Source organism: Oncorhynchus tshawytscha, linkage group LG29 (genome assembly GCF_018296145.1).
Source record: "Oncorhynchus tshawytscha isolate Ot180627B linkage group LG29, Otsh_v2.0, whole genome shotgun sequence".
Classification (NCBI taxonomy): domain Eukaryota; kingdom Metazoa; phylum Chordata; class Actinopteri; order Salmoniformes; family Salmonidae; genus Oncorhynchus; species Oncorhynchus tshawytscha.
Genome location: NC_056457.1, coordinates 6,768,708 through 6,793,093, shown reverse-complemented (window position 1 = coordinate 6,793,093; position 24,386 = coordinate 6,768,708). Strand labels below are relative to the sequence as shown.

Sequence of the window (24,386 nt, the reverse complement as noted above, 5' to 3'; positions counted from 1 at the left end):
CAACGAACGCAGAGACATCCGGGACCATGGTCGGACACCAAAAACGTTGCCGCACAAAGGCCAGGGTTTGACGGGAACCTGGGTGGCAGGCAAGCCTGGAGGAGTGGGCCCACTCCAGGACCGAGGAGCGGACAGCGTTAGGAACAAACATCCGGTTATCTGGGCCCCCTGGGATTCGGCTGGGAACACAGCGCCTCACGGACCTGCTTCCCTATTTCCCAACTGAGTGCCGTCATCAGGCACGAGGTGGGAAGGATGGTCTTGGGGTGCGAGAGTGTAGCGGGGCTATAGTGGCATGACAGCGCTTCTGGCTTGATATTCTTGCAACACGGTCGATAGGAGAGGGAGAAGTTCAATTCTCTAGGCTAGGTGGGACGGTAGCGTCCCACCTGACCAACATCCAGTGAAAGTGCAGGGCGCCAAATTCAAACCACAGAATTGTAAACATTTAACCTTCTTGAAAATACACATGCAATATGAAAAATAAAGTTTACCTTCTTGTTAATCCAGCCGCGGTCTCAGATTTTAAAAAGGCTTTAAGGCGGAAGCAAACCATGCGATTATCTGAGGACAGCACCCCACAATACATGTGCATAACAATCATTTTCAACCAGGCAGGTGGCGACACAAAAGTCAGAAAAAACTATATAATTCATGCCTTATCTTTGAGGATATTCTTCTGTTGGCACTCCAATAAGTCCCAGAAACATCACAAATGGTCCTTTTGTTCGATAAACTCCTTTTTTATATCCCCAAAATGTCCATTTATTTGGCGCGTTTGATTCAGAAAAACACTGGTTCCAAATCGCCCAACATGACTACAAATGATCTAATAAGTTACCTGAAAACTTTGTCCAAACATTTCAAACAACTTTCCTAATCCATCCTTAGGTATCCTAAAATGTAAACGGAATATACTGTGTTCAATAGCGGATAAAATCAGAGTGGAGAGAGCTACAGGTCGCGCGCCCCAAACAAAAGAGTCCACTTGGCTTGACACTCATTCTGAATAGCCATACTTCTTCATTTTTCAAAGGAAAAACATCAACCAATTTCTAAAGACTGTTGACATCTAGTGGAAGCCATAGGAACTGCAACCAGGTGCCTCACCAGGTGACTCACAGACATCATTTTAACAGTTTTAGAAACTTTAGTGTTTTCTATCCAAATCTACCAATTATATGCATATCCTAGCTTCTGGGCCTGAGTAGCAGGCAGTTTACTTTGGGCACGCTTTTCATCTGGACGTCAAAATATCACCCCCTATCCCAAAGAAGTTAAACAGGGTGAAAAGCAGTGCCCACCTAGCTTGCCTGGAATTGAGACGTTTGGCGGGATGGAGATATTCCAGGTTCGTGTGATCTGTCCACACAATGAACGGATGTTCCGCCTCCTCCAACCAGTGTCTCCGCTCCTCCAACACCATCTTCCCCACGAGAAGCTCACAATTTCCCACATCGTAATTCCTCTCTGTGGCGATGGGAGAAAAAGGCGCAGGTATGTAACTTGAGATCAGAATGCTGGGACAGGACAGACCCCACTCTGACATCCGAAGCATCAGCCTCCCCACGAACTAACAGGACGGGTCAAGATGAACCAATATGGGAGCTGTGGTGAAGCGGTGTTTGACTTCCCGGAATGCCCGGTCAGCAACTGGGGACCTCATGAACGGAACCTTGGGAGAGGTGAGTGCAGACAGGGGGGAAGCTAGGGTGCTGTAGCCCCAGATAAAGCGGGGATAAAAGTTGGAAAATCCCAGGCAACGTTGCAGCTGCACTCTGGACGTAGGCTGGGGCCAATCCACCACTGCTCTCTCCTTCCCGGGATCCATCTGTACATTCCCTGCAGCAATGATGTAACCAAGAAAGGGGAAGATGGAGCGATGGCATTCGCATTTCTCCACATTCATGTTGAAGCTGGTTCTCCAGGAGGCGCTGGAGGACCTATTGTATGTGGAGCACGTGTTCTTGGGCTGAGTGGGAGAAAACGAGGATGTTGTCATGGTAGATGAAGATGAACCGGTTCAACATGTCGTAGAGAACGTCATTGACCAGGGCCTGGAACACTGCTGGGGTGTTGGTAAGGACAAATGGCATGACCAGATATTCGTAGTGACCGCTGGCCATGGTGAAGGCAGTCTTCCTCTCGTCCCCCTCCCGTATCCGCACCAGATTGTAGGCATTCCGCAGGTCCAAATTGGAGAAAAAGGTGGCCCCCTGGAGTGGCTCGAAGGCCGAGGCGATGAGTGGTAGTGGGTAGCGGTTCTTAACCGTGATGTCATTGAGGTCCCGGTAGTCAATGCACAAACGCAGCGTTTTGTTCTTCTTCTCCACAAAGATGAAGCCTGCGCTGGCGTGGGAGGCAGAAGGACAGATACACCCTGCAGCTAGGGAGTCCTCGATGTAGGTCTCCATAGCCTTGGTCTACGGACCTGGGGCTGTGTGATGTCTGGGAGAAGGTTTATCCCGCAGTCATAGGGTCGGTGCGGAAGAAGTGAGGTGGTCCGGGCCTTACTAAAATGCCATTCCCGCGGAGTACCAGGACCACAGGGAGGTTGCACTGACTTCAGACAATGGGCATGGCAGAATGGGCTCCAGCCCATGATGGCACCAGCAGTCCAGTCAAAAAGGGAATGGTGTTGCTGGAGCCAAGAGAATCCCAATACCACAGGAACCTGAGGAGACTTAATTAGCATGAATTGGATAGCCTCACTGTGGTACCCTGACACTTAATGGGAGTGGTATTGTGGGAGACCTGGCCTAGAGTGTGCCCATTCAGCGCTCCAACTTCCATGGGAATGGAAAAGGGCTGAGTGGGGATGGCTAGCTCGGACGCCAGGGTAGCGTCCATAAAATTCTCATCTGCCCCAGAGTCAATGAGTACCCAGAGAGATTCTGACTGGTTCCCAAAGTACTCACCCCTACTGGTGAGCCTGGTCTTCTAGTGGACAGGAGGACACGAAATGACCAGTAGTCCCGCAATACAGGCACCTCTACAAGTGAAGCCGGTGTAGATGTCCAGATGGGGACAGTCTAGCTCTGTCTAGTTGCATCGGCTGAGGAAGAGATGATTCTGCAGACTTCGGAGACTCTCGGGGGAACTCTGATAGCCTCGAGTCCTCTCGGCAATGGAGATGTCGGGACTTCCGGGATACCTCGGATACGAGGTGGAATTGTTTGGCGGGCGAGTGGAATCGGATCCCCTCTCCTTCCTGCGTTCCCGTAGCCACCCATTGATCAGGATGGTGAAGGCAATGAGTGAGTTGAGATCCATCCATAGTTACCGGGCTGCTAGTTTGTCCATAACCTCCTACAATACTTTGTGCAGGAACGTGTCGAAACAGTGAATCCGGGTTCCAGGCACTCTCAGCTGCCAATGTCCGAAAATCCACAGCATAGTCTGCCACATTGCGGGAGTCTTACCGAAGCTGGAGTAACTTCTGGGCAGTCTCTATCCTGGACAATGGAGAATCAAAAACTATGCACTCCTCCAGACTGAAGCATACGTGCAACTGTTGTTCCCACATGGCCGAATCCCAGGTGAGAGCCCTCCCAGTAAGCTATCTTCGAGCAGTCCGAGGGGAAGGAAGAGGGCTGCTGCTCGATGATGATAGAACACTGTGCGAGAAACGGCGTCAGTTTGGCAGGAGACGGCTTTGCGAAGCTGGTCTGAGTCTGCTGGGACCGTCATGGCCAGTTCGTACTGTCAAGGCTTAGGAGAAGACCCAGATGCAGACAGTTTCAAAGTAACAATGTTAATAACAAAAACAGGGGGGTAGGCAAACGACAAGTCAAAGGGCAGGCAGAGTTGAGTAGGCCAGAGCAGAGTCCGAAAGGTACTTAATTAATCTTGTGACTCCCCATCTCAGGTCCGGGAGCGTAATCATCGCCTGACACTAAATAGCATAACGCAACGGACATAAATATCCCTAGAAAAACTTCCTATTCATGAAAATCACAAATGAAATATAGTGAGACACAGCTTAGCCTTTTGTTAATCACCCTGTCATCTCAGATTTTCAAAATATGCTTTACAGCCAAAGCTAGACAAGCATTTGTGTAAGTTTATTGATAGTCTAGCATAGCATTATGCCTTGCTAGCAGCAGGCAATCTTGTCACAAATCAGAAAAGCAATCAAATTAAATTGTTTACCTTTGATGAACTTTGGATGTTTTCACTCACAAGACTCCCAGGTAGATAGCCAAAGTTAATTTTTTCCCAAAAGATTATTTTTGTAGGCGAAATTAGCTCCGTTTGTTCTTCACATTTGGCTGGGAAATTGCAGTCTTGAAAACGGCGAAAAATATTCAAAATTAGCTCCGTAATATCGACAGAAACATGGCAAACGCTGTTTATAATCAACCCTCAAGGTGTTTTTCTAATATCTATTCTATAATATATCCGTCGGGACAATTCGTTTTTCAGTAGGACTGATTGGAGTAATGGCTACCTCTATATTTTACGCGAGAGTCACCCTGGGAGTCATCAGGTGACCACTTACGCAATGTAGCCAGCCGCCTAAGGCTATTCTTCAACATAAATGTGTAAAACTACGTCACAATGCTGTAGACACCTTGGGGAATACGTAGAAAATCACTGGATGTTTTGGAATCAAAACATTACTGCATGTAAGGCGTCAATGTAAACTGAGATTTTTGGATATAAATATGCCCAGTATCGAACAAAACATACATGTATTGTGTAACATGATGTCCTATGAGTGTCATCGGATGACGATCATCAAAGGTTAGTGATTAATTTTATCTATATTTCTGCTTTTTGTGACTCCTATCTTTGGCTGGAAAAATGGCTGTGTTTTCTTTACTTACGACCTAACATAATCATATGTTGTGCTTTCGCTGTAAAGCAGTTTTGAAATCGGACATGATTGGTAGATTAACAATATGTTTATCTTTCATTTGCTGTATTGTACTTGTTAATCTGTGAAAATTACATATTTAAAAATATATATTTTTGAATTTCGCGCACTGCCTTTTCAGCAGAATGTTGTCGAGGCGTTCCGCTGCGCTAGAAAGGTTAAAGGAAAAAGCTTTTATCAGTTCATGGTGAGCAATCGCTCTTCTGATGTCCAGAAGTTATTTTCGGTCATAAGAGACGGTAGCAGCAATATTGTACAGAATAGGTTACAAAATAAGTTACAAACAACGTAAAAAATTAACAAATTACACAGTTGGTTAGGAGCACGTAAAACATCAGCCATCCTCTCTGGCGCCATTCTTCTTTGGTATGGCGTTACAAACTTGGCACACCCGTATTTGTGGAGTTTCTCCCATTCTTCTTTGCAGATCCTCTCAAGTTCTGTCATGTTGGATGGGGAGTGTCGCTGCACTACATTCAGGTCTTTTCAGAGATGTTAGATTGGGTTCAAGTCCGGGCTCTGGCTGGGCCACTCAAGGACATTCAGAGACTTGTCCCGAAGCCACTCCTGTGTTTTCTTGGCTGCGTGCATAGGGTCGTTTATCACACCCTGATCTGTTTAACCTATCTATGTGCTTGTCTCCACCCCCCGTCCAGGTGTCGCCCACCTTTCTCATAATCCCTAGTGTATTTATATCTGTGTTCTCTGTTTGTCTGTTGCCAGTTAGTTTTGTTTCGTCAAGCCTACCAGTGTTTTTTCCCATGCTCTTTTCTGTCTCTTGTTCCTGTTTTCTAGCTTTTCCAGTTTTTGAACATTCTGCCTGCACTGACCCTGAGCCTGCCTGTTGTTCAGTACCTTGTCAAACAACCCTGGATTACTGACCTCTGCCTGCCCTGACTCTGGGGTCTGCCAGTCATTAACCTTTTTAGGATAGGGGGCAGCATTTTCACTTTTGGATGAATAGCGTGCCCAGAGTGAACTGCCTCCTACTCTGTCCCAGATGCTAATATATGCATGCATATATTATTAGTAGTATTGCAGAGAAAACAGTTTCTACAAAGTTTCTACAAATGTTAGAATGATGTCTGTGATCATAACAGAACTCATATGGCAGGCAAAAACCTGAGAAATATCCAACCAGGAAGTGGGACATCTGAGGTTTGTAGTTTTTCAAAGCTTGGCCTACGGTGTCTATGGAGTCAAGTTGCACTTCCTATGGCTTCCACTAGATGTCAGCCGTCTTTAGAAACTTGAATGAGGATTCTACTATAAAGGAGGGGCTCATGAGACCTCTTTGAGTCAGTGGTCTGGTAGAGTGCCTTAGTCTCATGACGCGTGCTCCCGACAGAGTTACCTCTCGTTTCAGTGCTTTTCTTCATACATTGGAATTCTCCGGTTGGAACATTATTGATGTTTTATGTTAAAAACATCCCAACGATTGATTCCATACATCGTTTGACATGTTTCTAAAAGACTGTAACTGAACTTTTCGAGCTTTTGTCTGGACAAAGTGCTTGCGCCTCATGAAGATGAATTAGTGGGCTGAACACGCTAACAACAATTGGCTATTTGGACATAAATTATGGACTTTATGGAACAAAGCAGTCATTTATTGTCGAACTGGGATTCCTGGGAGTGCCTTCTGATGAAGATCATCAAATGTAAGTGAATATTTATGGTGTTATTTCTAACTTCTGTTGACTACAAAATGGCAGATATTTCTCTGGCTGTTTTGGGCTCTGAGCACCGTTCTCAGATTATGTTTTTTCCATAAAGTTTTTTTGAAATCTGACACAGCGGTTGCATTAATTAATGAGTCAGACGTGAAGGATATACTGCTTTCCCAGGAATAGGCCCAAATCCCTGTCATTTGAGTGAAGAGAAGACAGAGAAAAAGGGGGCAGAGGTCGGCCTGCCTTCTGAGAATTCGTAGGCAAGCAAGTAAATCCCGACTGCCATCCGTTCTATTGGCCAAAGTGCAATCATTGGAAAATACTGTAAATCGTTGACCTACGAACAAGAAAACTACCAATGGGACATTAAAAACTGTAATATCTTATTTTTCACCTTCTCGTGGCTGAATGACGACATTAGTAACATATAGCTGGTGGGTTTTAAACTGTATCGGCAGGATATAACAGCAACCTCTGGTAAGACAAGGTGGCAGTCCTTGTATATTTGTAAACAACAGCTGGTGCATGATATCTAAGGAAGTCTGGAGGTTACACTCCCCTGAGGTAGAGTACTGCAACAACATTTCCCCATGGGGACAATAAAGTCAGTAAGTAAGTAAGTAAGTAAGTAAGTAAGTAAGTAAGTAAGTAAGTAAGTAAGTAAGTATATCATGATAAGCTGCAGACCACACTATCTACCAAGAGAGTTTTCATCTGTATTTTCTTAGCTGTCTACATACTACCACAGACCGATGCTGGCAATAAGACCGCACTCAATGAGCTGTATACCACCATAAGCAAACAGGAAAACGCTCATCCAGAGGCACCCCGCCTAGTGGCTGGGGACTTTAATGCAAGGGAAACTTAAAGCCGTTTTACCAAAGCATTTTAAATGTGCAACCAGTCCTCTGCTGGCTGTGCCGGGTGGAGATTATAACAGAACATGGCCAAGATGTTCAAATGTTCATAAATGACCAGCATGGTCAAATAATAATAATCACAGTAGTTGTCGAGGGTGCAGCAAGTCAGCACCTCAGGAGTAAATGCCAGTTGGCTTTTCATAGCCGATCATTAAGAGTATATCTACCGCTCCTGCAGTCTCTGAAGAGTTGAAAACAGCAGGTCTGGGACAGATAGCATGTCCGGTGAACAGGTCAGTGTTCCATAGCCGCAGGCAGAGCAGTTGAAACTGGAGCAGCAGCTCCTGGTCCAAGAGGCATAGGTCCAAGAGGCTTCTAAACAGCTTCTACCCCCAAGCCATGAGACTCCTGAACATCTAATCAAGAATAAGGCTGTAACGTAATGTGGAAAGGGGTCTGAATACTTTCCGAAAGGATTGTACAAGCGAATATATTGATAAAAGGCACCTTGTCCTATAGAGATTTACACGGTTATCAAAATGTCACGCCAGGGTAAGCCTATTCGAAACAGCCATTATTTTAAGTGTTTCTAAAATCCCCTATGGGAAAAATGAATGGTGGAAAAACAATTGCAAACATTTCCCTGCATGACCGCTAGGTTTCATGGGTATTATGACTGATACTGTGGTACTCTATAGCCATTGGTTTATCCATCCAAAAGGACCCATGTGCATGTCATATTGGGAGCATGTCAAATTGGGTGTCAAATGAAAGATGAGTCTATATATTTATTTTTATTTTATTAAGACATGTATACATTTTTCAACAATCTTCCATCCTAAAATTAGGAAATAAGCAAATGCTTTGATTTCTGGTCAAGCAGATGGAAAAGGGGTCTCAGATGACATATACCAGAAAAAGTCTTAAAGGGTATTAGAAATACATTAAAACACATTAATGTTGAAGTAAAGACCCCTACCAACTAATATCAACACTTATATTTCGTTTTGGAGAAATTAATTGCCTTGTGTAAGTTTAAGAAACATTTCCTTGTGCCTTGTAGTTCCGTTACCGAAAACCAACAAATCTTTAAGATATTATTGTTTGGAGTATGTTTCATTCATTGTTATTAAATAACTCCATTACACTCAGTTTGATTCTCCTGCGCCTGACTTCCCTGCCTCCTATACACATGACTCTGACACTACCACACTGTTATGTTCAGCTAAATAACTGTTTTTTTCCCCTCTTTCTGTCATTTGGTGGTCAAAGCAAGACTGTGAAAACAGTTTGGGCAACGCCTTCCTCTCACTCTTCCTCTCTCTGCCCCTGGCCGGAAACAATCTCAGAAGTCTATGTTTCACAAGTTTGGACAGCACAGTACAGTATATTAAAGTACAGTAATGTACAGCAAAGTAGGGTACAGCATAATGTACCGTACTAAAGATATCTACTTTACTGTACTGTGCTGTGATGTCCAAACTTATGAAACAAAGACGTCTATGATTGTTTCAGATTTGGTATGGTCCTTTACCAACCAAATGTGATCTTGTTTGGGGTCAGAGCTCATTACCATTATAGCCCGTGTGTAGAATTGTCATGTTCTGACCTTAGTTCCTTTGTTATGTCTTTGTTTTAGTATGGTCAGGGCGTGAGTTGGGTGGGTTGTCTATGTTCCGTTTTCTATGTTGTGTTTTGCGTTTGGCCTGGTATGGTTCTCAGTCAGAGACAGGTGTCGTTAGTTGTCTCTGACTGAGAATCATACTTAGGTAGCCTTTTCCCACTTGTGTTTCGTTGGTGTTTATTTTCTGTCTAGTGTTTTCTGCACTTTTCAGGACTGTTTCGGTTTCCGTTAATTTCACGTTGTTATTTTTGTATTTTCAGTGTTCAGTCAATAAACATCATGAACACATACCATGCTGCGCATTGGTCCAACATTTCTTACTCCTCGTCAGAGGAGGACGAAGAATTCCCGTTACAAGAATAATACCCAAATATGCCAAAGAAGGATATTAGGCAGTTCTACAGTTGTATACCTATTCAGGATACATCACCATGAAGATAATGATATTCATATGCATTTCGGTATAGTACAGATCAGGGAACCATGATGTAATTCTGTTACCGTAATTCCTTTACCTAGCGTAGTTTACTAACACAAATATATTTGTTCCAACTCAAGGTGTCATGTCATAGCTGACACCCCACTCTTGGAATCTTAATTCGGAACAAATATTTAACAGAGCTTTTTGGAAAAAGTGGTCACATAAAAAAAAAGCTGAGGGAGAATTTACTGTAATTCTGTTACCAAACTTTGTATCTGTAAAGTTCTTCCAGTAAATGTGTTTTTGTGACATTTCCTGTGTAAATTGTTTAAAATAGTCCTTGTGCATAGAGTTGTATGGTTCGTTAAACTTTGATATCAATGGTTATTGTTTGGCAAACATTTTTAAGTGAAAAATCTGATTCAAAGAGTAATTCCATTACTGTGGAATTGCCCCATTACATGGGACATTGTGATCTGTAACATCCACTATATATCCATCCCACCCAAGACATTGCAGACAAGATAGTTACATTTCTCATCCTTTTTAAGATTCAGATTCCTTTTTGCAACATTAGTTAGGACACGTCCGTTTTTAAATATCATATGGATTTAAAAAAAATTAAATGTGCTGATTAATCTTTTCATTTGAGTGGTTTGAACCATAAGAAATGTTTACTTGCAAAAGCTAAGAGGCAAAACATAGCTAATGGTCACAAGACAAATAGTCCAGTGAAATAACAAGAACAATGTTCAGAACCATTTTATTTGTTGCTAATGAATGTCAGGTTAACAATTACAAATCACCTAGTTGGATCTCACTGGTTGATAATAATTTCTTACATGTGTAAAGCACATTTCATGACAAAAATATTTTATTACGTTCCTTAAAAGAAATGTTGTATGCATCTCCAGCACAAACGTGCACTTGGCTGAACATGGATCAACTCTGGATATGATATAAAGGATTTAAGTGCAGTAATGAGTGATGACTGACCACCAAGATAGCATTAAGCGATATCCTTCCAAAGGCTGAAATGTTTTCCTTATTTCACTGGCCTGAGTGAAATGTCAGACCTACGGTAGAGTGTGTCATATTGATCAATCATGTGTGAATCACAAAGTGATGCCGTTGAGACCTAGCAGAGATGCAAATAAAATGCTAGTTGGCTAAGGAAAGGGTGTGTACATACATCATTATGTCATTATTGCTACGTTGGTGGTTTAATTTTGCTCGCTGATGGTTATTCATGGTTTACAAAAGCAAAACCTTTGTATCAAGGAAGTAACACAAAAAAATCCTGCAGAGTGGTCCAAACAGGGCTTAGGTGGAAATCCCTGAGATATCTGGAAAACCTAGGAATTTTGGGAAAGTTACCAGCATTTTGCAACCCTAGGTGGAACATGAAGGTTTTCATTGGTTAACAGTTGTGCTCCATCCAGGGTGTGCAAATGGCTCATATACCAATTTCACCCGTGCTCTTTCTCAATTATTATTTTCTAGATTCTTTGCTTCCGCTCTCTCCACCTTTATGTAGTGCTTATGTAGTTATTGAGATAGAGCACAGTTCTCAATGCACTTCATTCTGGGCAACTGTCCCTGATGCCAGCAGCTGATTGATGACATCATCATTATAGGACAGGCTGTCTCTGAGAACTTGCACAGTGTGTTGACCAATCACGGGAGGGGGCATCGGCTCCCTGCTCTCAAAGGTGCTGAATCGGACCGCTGGCCCTGTGGAAAAAGAGTAGATACAAATTGGTTACACTAAAAACAAACTACAACTTCCGACTTTTGGTGCAGCTTATAAATGCTTCATAAAGCCTTCATAAACACTACATGTGTTACACATAATCTATAACCGTATGTAATGCTTTATAAAGGGTTCATAAATGTGGCATAACTGTGTAACATAACCACCCATGTCAAATGTGACATAACCCACTATGTCAAATATGACATAAACCTGTGCTTTATAAAAGGTGGCATTAGCACCTCTTAATAAAGGCCTTATAAATTTTATTATTGGGGATTCACAAAGCATTTATAACCAGGCCATGCATCTTGGTAGAGCATTGCAATGCCAGGATAGTGGGTTTGATTCCCGGGACCATCCATGCATAATAATTTATTCACACATGACTGTAAGTCATATATATATATATATATATATATATATATATATAATATTACTCTAAAACATTTATAGGATGGCCCAACCTCTTTCCCTCTTGGGTGCATTGTCAATATTGGACCTGACCTTAACCTTCTCAGAAATGCTCTACAGCCTTTTAAAACATTTTTTTTTTTTTATCCCCGAAATTAGATTCTCTCGGTTCGGTTTTTCCAAGTTTTGGATTTCCCCCATTCTTTCAGGTTTTCCCATTTTGTTCACACTTAAAAAAATATAGAAAACAAGCAAATGTCATTTTCTGTCTTCACAACAATGCATCACCACATCAGGGGTAGACTTTTGAGGTTTGGGAAAAATCTATGAAATGTTGATATTTTTGTGTGGTTTCCCTTTAATTCAGTGAGCATGAATGTTGTTTGGTTAGCAGGTTTTCTGTAGAGCAGTAATTGCATATGATGATTATTTATTCCATATACAGTGATTCGCATTGTGGCCGCTATGGAATGGGTGGAGTAAAAAGCCAGCAACACTTCGTATTATTCAGAGCCCCATGAAATGACTATATTTACAATCTACAGACCCTACTGAGTATTCTCTACAATACTTTTACTTCGGCACCCAGAATAGTACTCGCTCTATGCTAATATCTATTCCATATACAGTGATTCGCAATGGGGACATTTATTTGACTTTGGAATATCTTAAAACCAACATTTAATGCAAATGTCACTTAAATATGAACAAATATGAATCATTGTTAATGTTTAGATAAATTGTTTCATATATATCATGAATAAATACAGGTTATTGACACGTTTTTACTATTACGTGGGGGACTTTTATTTAGATAATTTGAGAAATCTAACCTTTTTAGTGTTGCTGACTTGACGCTGATCATATGGCGAGTTCGCAAAATCAAATGCACACTTGTGGTGCCACTGGAAAATAAACAACAATTGACTTACCCTTTGTTAATTTAAATACTGCTGAACACAAAAATAAATACAACATTGAACAATTTCAAAGATTTAACCGAGTTACTGTTTATATAAAGAAATCAGTCAACTGAAAAAAATTAATTAGGCCCTAATCTATGGATTTCACATGACTGGGCAGTGGTGCAGCCATGGGTGGGCCTGGGAGGGCATAGGCCCATCCACTCGGCAGCCAGGCTCACCCACTCGGGAGACAGGCCCAGCCAATTAGTTTTCCCTACAAAACACCTGGTTACGCAAGGGATTATATTGGCAAATGTGAAATTCATACGAATGGGGATGAAAACAAATTTGTGCACAACATTAGAGACAAATAAGCTTTTTGTGCATATGGCACAGTTCTGGGATTTTTACATTTCAGCTCATGTAACATGGGACCAATACTTTACATGTTGTGTTTATATTTTTGTTCAATGTAGTTTGTAGTAGTTGAGTTAGATTACATTGTAGCTACCTCAATTGTTATTTCAAATACTTTTGGTGACTTCACAGCAATTGCTAACTAGCCTAAATGTAACTAGCTAGCAGACTCAGCTATATAAAAATCCCACTAAATACAGCCACGTCTCATGGTCACATCATGAGATTTGTAAATTAAAGAGGAATATAATAATGCGAATCAAATGGAGTTTCTACATCTCCCCATTTAGAGTTCCTAGCACAGCAAAGAAATGCCTTATCCAGATGGTGTGACATAAGCATTTCTTAACAGACATGCTACCTTTCTTTGTTGTTACTTTTAAGGTTGGAACCAACATGCAGTACATCCAGCAGGCAGAGGACCATTTGTCTGCCAGCTCAGGGTAGAGCTAAACTATTCACAGCCCTTTGCAATGTTCAATGTAATTGCATTGCTGGACCTTGTGAAAGTTAATGTATTTGAATTGTTTTAAAAATGTACAAATATAAGGAAATGTATGGTTTAAACATGTCTTTATTTGTTTCAGCTGTTAGTGATAATTCCCTAAGTGTTAATACATTTGTGTTTACATCATTAAGCCTTTATGTGCAGAATGGCTGTCACAGCTGGCTGAAGGACTGGACCAAGGTGCAGCGTGGTAAGCGTACATTTTAACTTTATTTAAAAATTACGCCGACAAAACGAAGAACAAAAATACAACCGTGAAGCTTTGGGCTATGTGCCCTGAACAACTACAAAGTTAACTTCCCACAAAACAGGTGGGGAAAAAGGGTACCTACGTATGGTTCTCAATCAGAGACAACGATAGACAGCTGTCCCTGATTGAGAACCAATAGAAATTTCCTATTTAAATAAGTATTTACACCCGAGTCAATAATTTGTAGAAGCACCTTATGGCAGTGATCACAGCTGTGAGTCTTTCTGAGTAAGTCTCTAAGAGCTTTCCACACCTGGATTGTGCAACATTTGCCCATTATTCTTTAGAAAATGGGTTCGCGCCCAGGCTCTGTCGTAACCGGCCGCGACCGGGAGGTCCGTGGGGTGACGAACAATTGGCCTAGCGTCGTCCGACTTAGGGAGCTCTTGGCCGGTAGGGATGTCCTTGTCTCATCGCGCACCAGTGACTCCTGTGGCGGCCCGGGCGCCGTGCACGCTAACCAAGGTTGCCAGGTGCACGGTGTTTCCTCCGACACACTGGTGCGGCTGGCTTCCGGGTTGGATGCGCGCTGTGTTAAGAAGCAGTGCGGCTTGGTTGGGTTGTGTATCGGAGGATGCATAACTTTCAACCTTCGTCTCTCCCGAGCCTGTATGGGAGTTGTAGCGATGAGACAAGATAGTAGCTACTAAAACAATTGGATACCACGATATTGGGGTAAAATTCAAAAAAATAAAAAAATAAAAATTGTGTCTGAGTATAAGAGAACTGATTTGGCAGGCGAAAACCTGAGAAAAATCCATTCAGGAAGTAGGATTTTGTTTTGTTTTGTAGTTTCCTATTCAATGCCATTACAGTGTCCATTGACTTAGGACTCAAATTGCAGTTGCTATGCCTTCCACTAGATGTCAAAAGTCTTTAGAAATTGTTTCAGGCTTGTATTCTAAAAAATGAGGGAGTAAGAGCAGTCTGAATGAGTGGACTCTGCAGTGTCACAGAGCTTTTTCATGCGCCCGACCGAGAGAGTGCTATTCTTGTTTACTTTTAAATTGATGACGTTATTGTCGAGTGGAAATATTATCAATTATTTAGGCCAAAAACAACCTGAGAATTTAATATAAACATCGTTTGACATGTTTCTATGAACTTTACAGATACAATTTGGATTTTTATCTGCCTGTTTTGACTGCATTTGAGCCTGTGGATTACTGAAGAAAACACACAAACAAAACTGAGGTTTTTGGATATAAAGAGAGACTTTATTGAACAAAACAAACATTTATTGAGTAAATTAATGTCTTCTGAGTGCAACCATATGAAGATCATCAAAGGTAAGTGATTAATTTTATCTCTATTTCTGACTTGTACAACTCTTCTAATTGGCTAGTTACTTTTTGTAATGATTTCTCTGCTGGGCGATGTTCTCAAATAATCGTAAGGTATGCTTTTGCCGTAAAGCATTTTTGAAATCTGACACCGTGGTTGGATTCACAAGTTCATCTTTAAACCTATGTAAAATACTTGTATGTTTTCTGAATTTTTATAATGAGTATTTCTGTATTTGAATTTGGAGCTCTGCAATTTCACTGGATGTTGGCCAGGTGAGACGCTATCGGTCCTCCCCAGTCCGTAATGATTACAAGCAGTGGCGACCTGTCATTTTCTTGGGGTGCTTGCCTGTGTCACATATCAGTTAACAAACAATGTAAAACTAATATATCATTGAGTTAATAAAGCCGCATACAAACATGGTCTCTTTTTTGTTTTCTAGAGTAAGGCAACTACAAAATGCAGGTGTTTCAGCCTAGCTCATTGCTTTCTGTGGTGGGGCAAGCCAGCAAGAAATATGGAGTTTTCACCTGTGATTGTCTCAGTGTTCTGTCATTTATGGGGACTTTACGTCACTGCTAAGCGTAAGACATTGAAAATTCTAGCCCTTCGGCTGCTGCCATAGAAGTGCCCATCCAAGAAGGCTCAAGGTCATTGGCCACAGAAAAAAATGACATCAAATCACGTTATATACATAGTACCTTTGATTGGACTGATACTTTCACAATTTTAGCTAGTAGTCATCATCATGAATCAAGTCGACAATCTACTAGCAAATCCTTTTTAATCGTTGTCATAAGAAGATAAATAATTAAGAGGAATGATCTATAAAACGTATCGGTGCTCATTGGACATAAAAATTACACAACAAGTTGGAAATCCCAAATTCAATGAGTGGTTTGAAAGGAATCAGTGCCAGTGGCTGTGTGGTCCCAAATATAGGCTTAAGGGGCTCTTTTCCAAGTTTAAAATGATATATTCAACATTGGCCATGCTGTCAATTAAGCAAGATTTGTGCCGCGCTCAAAACAAATGTTAAGTCGTAGGACCGCCGCTCCACCTTCCTGTTCAAGTGAGCCGAGCACAACGTGAGTCCAAAAATGTATTGTATGCTGCTGCATAAATTATGTAATATGCCAGGTAGATATGTATACTGTAGCTAAGAAAGTAATACTATGTGTATGTTGTGCAGTAAGATGTTAGTAGCCCATGTTCCTCACCCTAATAACGTGATCTATTTACCCCTCTTAATTTCACTTACTGTTCTGACTGTTCTACTGTAGCCTATAACCTGTTTTAGAGAAATGTAATCACCGAATATTGTAAGAGCTTTCATTGTCTGCTTATATGCACCCTTTATTTATCCTACGGTTTAACTTGGTGTACAGAGAGAGCACTATCGCTGTACATTTCAAAAGTGCTAAACAAATAGTTTAGAACTAATGTTACGTCCATCCTAGCCCGCTCATTGTCTTAATCGAAATGACGGATTGTCTCTTATCTGCTTGTCGTCCCCTTATGCCATAGTTTGTACATATCAACTGTCATTAGAAACCACATTTGTTTAAGCAAGTCAGCCATATCAGCTGTTTTTTTTAAAGGCAGCAAATGAATTGTTGAATTAACTGTTTCGCTGCCAGACAAGGCTCTGCTGATAGCCAGGTTTAGCAGTGGTAAGATGTTGGGACTGCTGTTGGGATAGATTTATGCAGGCCCTAACAGTTAGTGGGCATATAGTGCAATTCATGTATTGTTTAGTGTTGTGTTGTGTAGTGGCTTTGCTGGCATGCATTACACAATTTTGTTTTTTTTGCCCCACCAAGATTTACATGCTAAAATCGCCACTGATTACAAGCATACCCATAACCTCATGTAGCCACCACTATGCTTAAACATATGGAGAGTGGTACTCAGTAATGTATTTGCCCCAAACATAACACTTTGTTTTCATTAAACTCTGCAACTGTTTTAAAGTCACCATTGGCTTCATGATAAAATCCAAGAGCAGTTTCCTTCCTCTCCAGCAACTGAGTTAGGAAGGACACCTGTATCTTTGTAGTGACAGGGTGTATTGGTACACCATTCAAAGTGTAATAATAACTTCACCATGCTCAAAGGGATATTCAATGTCTGTTTATTTTTTATATACTGATAGGGGCCCTTCTTTGCGAGGCCCCTGATAGGGGTGCTCCCTTTCTGTTTGTGTGGTTGGACACAGGTGTGCTGGAGCCAGAGCTGATCCTCACTAGCTGCAACCCGTTCCATAATCAAGACCTCTACAAATACTCAGTCCTGCCACTTCCACTTTGCTGGATCGTAATCTCTGTTCAGTCATGCTTCTAGCTATTTGTTGTTATTTAAGATCCTGTCTCCTGCTGTGCCTATTTCTTTGCCTGATGCTGTTTCTCCTCTCACTGCAGTTTTGCCGCTCTGACTCTGGTTCCTGTCTCCTGTTCCACATCTTAATACCCTGTTCTGGATTCAACTCATCACTCCCTTGGATTCCCCTCTAGACCTGTTTACCCTGTCCCAACCCAGCTCACTCCAACCTCCGCCTCCACATCTGGTTTCCTACAACTCATCCAAGCTTCCCTGGATCTGCACTTCATCCCTCCCTGTGTTACAATAAATATCTTGGTTCATTCATCCCCACATGAGTTTTCACTGAACCGGTCTATTCTACAGAGTCAAACCTTCGCCCAAAGTTCACAACCTGTTCCTACTCCCGAGTGCTACGATGGAAATCTGAGCTTGCAGAGCTTTTCTAGTACAATGTTCACTAGTATTTGAGCAACATCCCAGCTCTTATTCTAGTGAAAGAGCCAATATTTTGTTTTTGATTGGTTGCCTCTGTGGTGCAGCGCTTTCCTGGGCCACTGCTGTGTGGGAGAGACTGTCACCCATTGGCTTCTCCTATAGCAGATTCACTGAGGAGGAAGGTCTTCGACCACCCAATCTGCGGAAAGGATGCTGCTAAACAAGGCGCCCAGAGTGTTGCTGAAATGGCATGTGAGTTCCGCACCCTCGCCGCAGAGAGTGGCTGAAATGAAGAGGCTCTTCATGGAGCTATCCGGAACTCACTCACTGAGCCTCAAGGTGAGTTGGCATCCATGGAAGGATACTGATCTTGCTGAACTCCTTTCTCTCACTATCCGCATTGACAACTGCCTCCGGGGCGCGTCGGAGGGTAGGTAGGGTTGCAAGTTCCTTAACATCTGCTTCAGTGCCTTTCCCTTCTCCTCCGACTGCATCCTTACCCCAGGCATGTTCTAAGCCTGAACCAATGCAGCTCGGCCGAACCAGTCTATCTCCAGAGGAGAGGCAGCGGCGTGTCTATACTGTGGCCAGGTTGGCCACCTGGTCTCCACTTGTTCCCTGCGTCCAATAAAAGTTGGGCCTGGACACCATTCCACTTAACGCCCCTCTCGATGCCAAGCTTCTCTTCCGTGTCTGTGAGAAAACCGTTCCAGTCATCCTACGTCTCTCTGGTAATCACCAGGATAAGATCAGTTTACCACATAATTAACAGTCCCAACTCTCCCCTGCTTCTGTGTCATCCATGGTTAAAACTTTAAAAAAGACAATCATCATCAAAAAAAGAAAATCATCTCAGCTGGCTTGTTCTGTGCCCGGAATAAAACATCCACCAAACATACGTCCGGTCTGCTTCGCCCTCTTCCCATACCCAGTCGCCCCTGGTCACACATAACTCTGAACTTCGTTACTGGCCTTCCTCCATCTAACGGTAACTCAGTCATCCTCACTATTATTGACCGATTTTCCAAAGCGGCTCACTTCATTCCTCTCCAAGCTTCCTTCCTCCAGGGAGACTACGGACCTACTGGTATCCCATGTGTTGTGGCTGCATGGCATCCCTATTGATATCGTTTCTGACAGGGGACCCCAGTTTACTTCCCAGGTATGGAGAGCCTTCTGCACAGCACTTGGTATTAAGGTTAGCCTTTCATCTGGATATCACCCCCAGACCAATGGCCAGACCGAGTGGGCCAATCAGTAGTTGGAGACTGCCCTATGCTGTGACTTCGGCTAACCCTTCCTCCTGGAGTGCCCAGTTACCCTGGGTGGAATATGCCCACAATACCCTCATCAATGCCTCGTCAGATATGTCACCCTTTGAGTGTTCCCTGGGTTTCCAACCCAACTTGTCCCCTGCCCAAGAGGTCGAGGTGCCCTCAGTCCAGGACCACATGCGCCGTTGTCATCGCACCTGGAGGAGGGCCCGGGCTGCTTTTCGTGCCTCCACCAGGACCCAATCTCAAGCTAAATGTCGACGTGCTTCAGCTCCAGTCCAAAGGGTATAACTCTTGTCTAAGGACTTGCCCTTGAAAGTGGCTTCCAGAAAACTAGCGCCCCGATTCATTGGTCCATTTGAGATTGATCATGTCATTAAGCCCTCTGCTGTGCATCTAAAACTCCCAAACGCTCTCTAAATCCACCCCATCTTCCATGTGTCTTTAATTAAACCAGTCTGCTCCAGTCACCTGTCTCCCCCTGCAGCTGCTCCTCCACCCCCTCGGCTCATCGATGACCATCCTGCCTATATTGTCCAGCGGCTTTTGGAAATACTCCATCAGGGTCACGGTTGCTAGTATTTTGGTGGACTTGGAGGGATACGGGCCTGAGGAGCGCTGCTGGGTGCCCTGTCACATTCTGGACCCATCCCTCCTACAGGATTTCCATTCCTCACACCCTGACAAGCCAGGTAGTGCGCCCGTAGGGAGGTGTACTTGCACATCTGCTCCTGCCACACCCCCTAGTGGACATCCGGTGTCTCCTTAACCTGTAGCCACTCCTCCAGTAGACTCTCTCTCTCCAACCACACACAAACAGAAAGGGAGTGGAGATGGGTGTGCTGGAGCCAGAGCGGATCCTCACCAGCTGCAATCCGTTCCATAATCAAGACCTCTACAAATACTCAGTCCTGCCACTTTCACTCTGCCGGATCGTAATCACTGTTCATTCAGTCATGCTTCTAGCTATTTGTTATATAAGATCCTGTATCCTGCTGTGCCTATTTCTTTGCATGACACTGTTTCTCCTCCTCACTGCAGTTTTGCCGCTCTGACTCTGGTTCCTGTCTCCTGTTCCACATCTCACCACCCTGCTACCCTGTTCTGGATTAAACTCATCACTCCGTTGGATTCCCCTCTAGACCTGTTTACCCTGTCCCAACTCAGCTCAATACAACCTCAGCCTCCACATCTGGTTTCCTACAACTCATCCAAGCTTCCCTGGATCTGCACTTCATCTCTCCCTGTGTTACAATAAAAATCTTGGTTCATTCATCCCCGTTTCCTGGTCTGAGTCTGCTCTTGGGTTCCCCTGTGCTGCTCCGCTTAACATAAACTGATGAGTATCCTGTACAATCCCCCTCTTGGTCAAAATCTATGCCATGTATACAAAAGCTTTTCATTGACTATCAAACAGTGAATTTCAAATACAAGTCCCTTACTGTTTGACGAATGATATCCAACCCCAGAAGTTAAACAATTGTGGGTAATGCAACACAAGGACACCGACATTGCGGTAAAGCAACCCGAAAGCAGAGTTTTGGTATGCAGTAAAGTCTGTCATCTGGTATTTACACCACATATCAATCGCTGCGCTTTTCAATAGCTTTGGAGACTCGCGGGGGATGTTAGACAAAAACAAGCCATTTGAGGATAAAGGGCCACATCTCCACATCCTCAGAGGGATCCGATCAAGGTCTGAACATTCTATAACCATTTCCTGACGCTTTCTATGATTGCATTTCTGTAGAGGACATACGTTTTCGACAGACTGGAAATAGGGATTTTTCAATTGGTGGGCGCTGCCATAAAATTCCAGTTTGTGATTTCTCTCTCTGCCACTGCGAGTAAATAAATCCGTTGATCTAATGACTGTTTGCTGGAACCATGACATACTGCGTTATGAGAGACAGTTTAGATGTAGAGAATATTGAAAAATAAGAGCCATACAATGCTTTTCCAAATAAACCACAAGGGCTGGACTGAAACCAATGCCCCATATGACACCCAAATCTCTGTACCAACTTTTCAGACGGAAGGTTAACTACAAAACTGAGAGAACGCACCAAAGGACTGAGGCTGTTTTCAATGAAAGATGAGGCCAGGCCGTAAAATGTGAGATCAGAATGAAAAGCAAAGATGGGAGGGAAAGAAAAGAGGGGAGAACAGGACCCTGAACATGGCTGTGTGCGTGTGTGAGGACACGTGCGGTTTCCCTCTGCCTTTTGATGCCTCAGCAGTTATGAACGATGCCCTCACCACATCCTCTATTTCCTCCCCCTCTCCTTCGATACGATGGGCGGCCGCAAGGCCACATCTGCTTTCCCACACTGTTCCGTTATCGGAGGAAGATGCTCCTCGTAGTCTCACCACAAAAAGCTCTCTGTTTGGGTCTTTCCATCTTTCCTTTTCTAGTCTTCCGCTGGGTCTTACAACAGACTTTCTCTCTCCCTCTATCTAGAGTCTATCCCAACCTCTCTGCTTTCATTTCTATTGGAGATCAATTCATCAGGTGAAAAACTCAAGGCCTCATCGTAAAGCAAAAGGGATTTATCCCTCTATTGAAATATGCATGTACATACACACACACCCACCAACCCACATTCTGTGCCCAGCAGTTCCATAGTCGGTGCCAACTCATTACTGGCCATGGCTCAGCTCCAGAGTATTGTAAATGGGATGGATCGGTCCGATGCAGACAGTCCCATTCAGGAAGCACCCTTTTGGGGGACACGGATGGAGAGAGACAGGGAGACTAAGCCAGTGAGACAGAGGGCATCGGGGCTTCCTGACCCCCTTGAGGAAATAGCATGCAGCCGAGCCTGAGGTTTCAGTGCTCAGTGGCCCATGAGTCAGCCAACAGACCCACAGGCCCACAGGAGATTTGTGGAAAAGTCCAGAGAATTTGATAAATACCTAAATAAGCGGTGAGTCAACACGTACTGGAGCTCTCTGTATGGCCCATTCCTGACGTTACCCTGTGAAACGACAGACGATTGAGATAAAGAATTTAAAAAGACTGTCTGCCCAGTGGGTTGGCACAAAAGGGCCAAGAATGGGACAAAAGAGCGGTGCTCATGTGCAGACCTATCCCTAGAGGTTCTTGGTCCCTGCTGGTTGCGTGGGGTGGGGGCACATCCGGGACAAAGATGAAGTGAGAGGGGTTCAAACTCTGAAACAGTCCGTCAGAATCTGGTCTAGTGATAGTGCTGCCAGCTCCGGACCACACATAACCCCTAACGACAGGGGTTTGAGACACGTCTCAGCCACTCTTCTGTTTTTGCCCCTCGCTACCATGTATCAAACACTTTTCTTTCGCATCTGTTTGATCAAGGTAAATAAAATATGTGGGAGGGAGAATCAGAATGTAGATCTTCTTTAAAGCAATAACTAAAGCAGTCAGATGAAGTAGGGCTATGAGAAGAGAATACTTTCCGATGTATCGTGACAAAGTATTGCTCATTATATTAAAAAGAACAGGACACTCTCTCCTCTCTCTTGCAATTGTTACTCTCTTTGGCTCTTATTCCAGTTTCAAAGAAAATGATGGAGAGAGGAGAGATGGGGACACACACACACACACACACACACACACACACACACTCATTCACAGCATGAAGCTCCACAGCAGAGCTGTCGGTTGAAGTACATCTTCATCCTCTGCACTTTGAACCCACGCAACAAGTCACCCCTTTTCAGTCTCTTTAATCAGCCTCCCTGGCTTCCCTTGAACGGTGGAATACATGTTTCATGGGCATTTCTCTTCTGAGAAATGGATACAGAGTGGTCTGGATGAAAAAGTCACATTTTTGATCTCACAGAAAACTTTTTCTCCTCCCTGATTATTGCCAGACAATTTTTAAAACACACCCCGACTGTATACATGCATGTACTCTATGTAGCCATGTGCGCACGCACGCACGCCATGACTTTGTTGCATCACGATTCCACCATCCACCATAAGAGTTTAAGAAAACAAAAATGTGTATTTTACAACGAATGCTTCATTGAGGGATCTACATCCAGCTGACAGTGACCTACATGCTATGTAAGATAAAATAGCCTGAGGAGGAAATGCTGCTTAAAGAACCTTGATGTCAGAGTTAAGAGGCCTGGTGGTTCCCTCAGCACCCAAGCAGCTCTTTGGAAGCAAGTGCTTCGGTGGGTTTGCAGTGGGGAGGAGATAGAGATGTTTCAGCCTGGGCAACTCATGCTGGGACCCTCCCATTAACGTCAATAGCTGCCCTAGTGTACCGAGTGGCAGACTGTTTGTAGATAACAAGAACCTTGTACTGTCATTCCAGTACCCTTGGGGCCAGTGAGGTGCCTATTTCATCTGAAAACATGCTTGAGTTTGACACATTGGAGTTTTGATCTATATTGTTGAATCAGTTGAACCCATACCGCAACCCTGCTCTTCCTGTCTGTTCTAAATTCTTGCCTCCGGGAATGAAAAGGAGATGCCATTTCTATTCAGGAGTAAAAACATGGTAGAAAACAACAAAAAACGCAGGGGTTTGTGTACAGAGCTGGTGTAATAAGCGAGTAAGGGAGTTTTCCATTGTGTCATATTAAGCAATAAGCCCCGAGGGGGTGTGGTATATTCTTATGCACAACGCAACGCTGATTGCCTAGATACAGCACTTAGCCTGTTGGTATGCATGTGGACACCCCTTCAAATTAGTGGATTCGGCTATTTCAGCCACACCCGTTGCTGACAGGTATATAAAAGCGAGTACCCAGCTGTGCAATCTCCATAGACAAACATTGGCAGTAGAATGGCCGGTACTGAAGAGCTCATTGACTTTCAACGTGGCACTGTCATAGGGTGCCACCTTCCTAACAAGTCAGTTTGTCAATTTCTTCCCCCGCTAGAGCTGCCCCGGTCAACTGTAAGTGCTTTTACTGTGAAGTGGAAACAACAACGGCTCAGCCACAAAGTGGTAGGCCAAAAAAGCTCACAGAATGGACATACAAGTGCTGAAGCGCATAGCGTCTATCCTCGGTTGCAACAATTACTACCAAGTTCCAAACTGCCTCTGGAAGCGACGTCAGCACTAAAACTGCTCGTCAGGATCTTCATGAAATGGGTTTCTACGGCCGAGCAACAGCGCATGCAAGCCTAAGATCATCATCTGAAATGGAGTGGTGTAAAGCTCGCCACCATTGGTATTTGGAGCAGTGGAAACAGGTTCTGAATCACGCTTCAACATCTGGCAGTCCGACAGACAAATCTGGGTTTGGCCAGTAGAACGCTAACTGCCCCAATGCATAGTGCCAACTGTAAAGCGTTCTAGTCTAGGGCTGTTTTTCATGGTTCGGGCTAGGCCCGTTAGTTCCAGTGAAGGGAAATGTTAACGCTAC

At 43.5% G+C, this 24,386-nt stretch overlaps 2 protein-coding genes across 3 annotated transcripts in view; both read right to left on the bottom strand.

The window, feature by feature from the left end:
• Positions 1-1,573: 1,573 nt before the first annotated feature.
• Positions 1,574-1,909, bottom strand: LOC121841296 (uncharacterized mitochondrial protein AtMg00860-like). The gene has a single exon (XM_042308445.1). The coding sequence runs from the start codon at positions 1,907-1,909 to the stop codon at positions 1,574-1,576; it is 336 nt and encodes a 111-aa protein (XP_042164379.1).
• An 8,294-nt stretch (positions 1,910-10,203) lies between these two features.
• Positions 10,204-24,386, bottom strand: part of sugct (succinyl-CoA:glutarate-CoA transferase) — a 179,258-nt gene continuing 165,075 nt past the window's right edge. Inside the window, exons 14-15 of one of the 2 annotated variants that reach the window (XM_024393146.2) lie at positions 12,458-12,529; positions 11,088-11,191 (exon numbers count right to left, since the gene is read on the bottom strand). In XM_024393146.2, the coding sequence (XP_024248914.1) occupies positions 12,507-12,529 (23 nt within the window). In that variant the 3' untranslated portion in view covers positions 11,088-11,191; positions 12,458-12,506. Of the gene's footprint in view, positions 11,192-12,457; positions 12,530-24,386 lie in introns of both variants that reach the window. The other variant, XM_024393145.1, reaches the window with a different exon arrangement.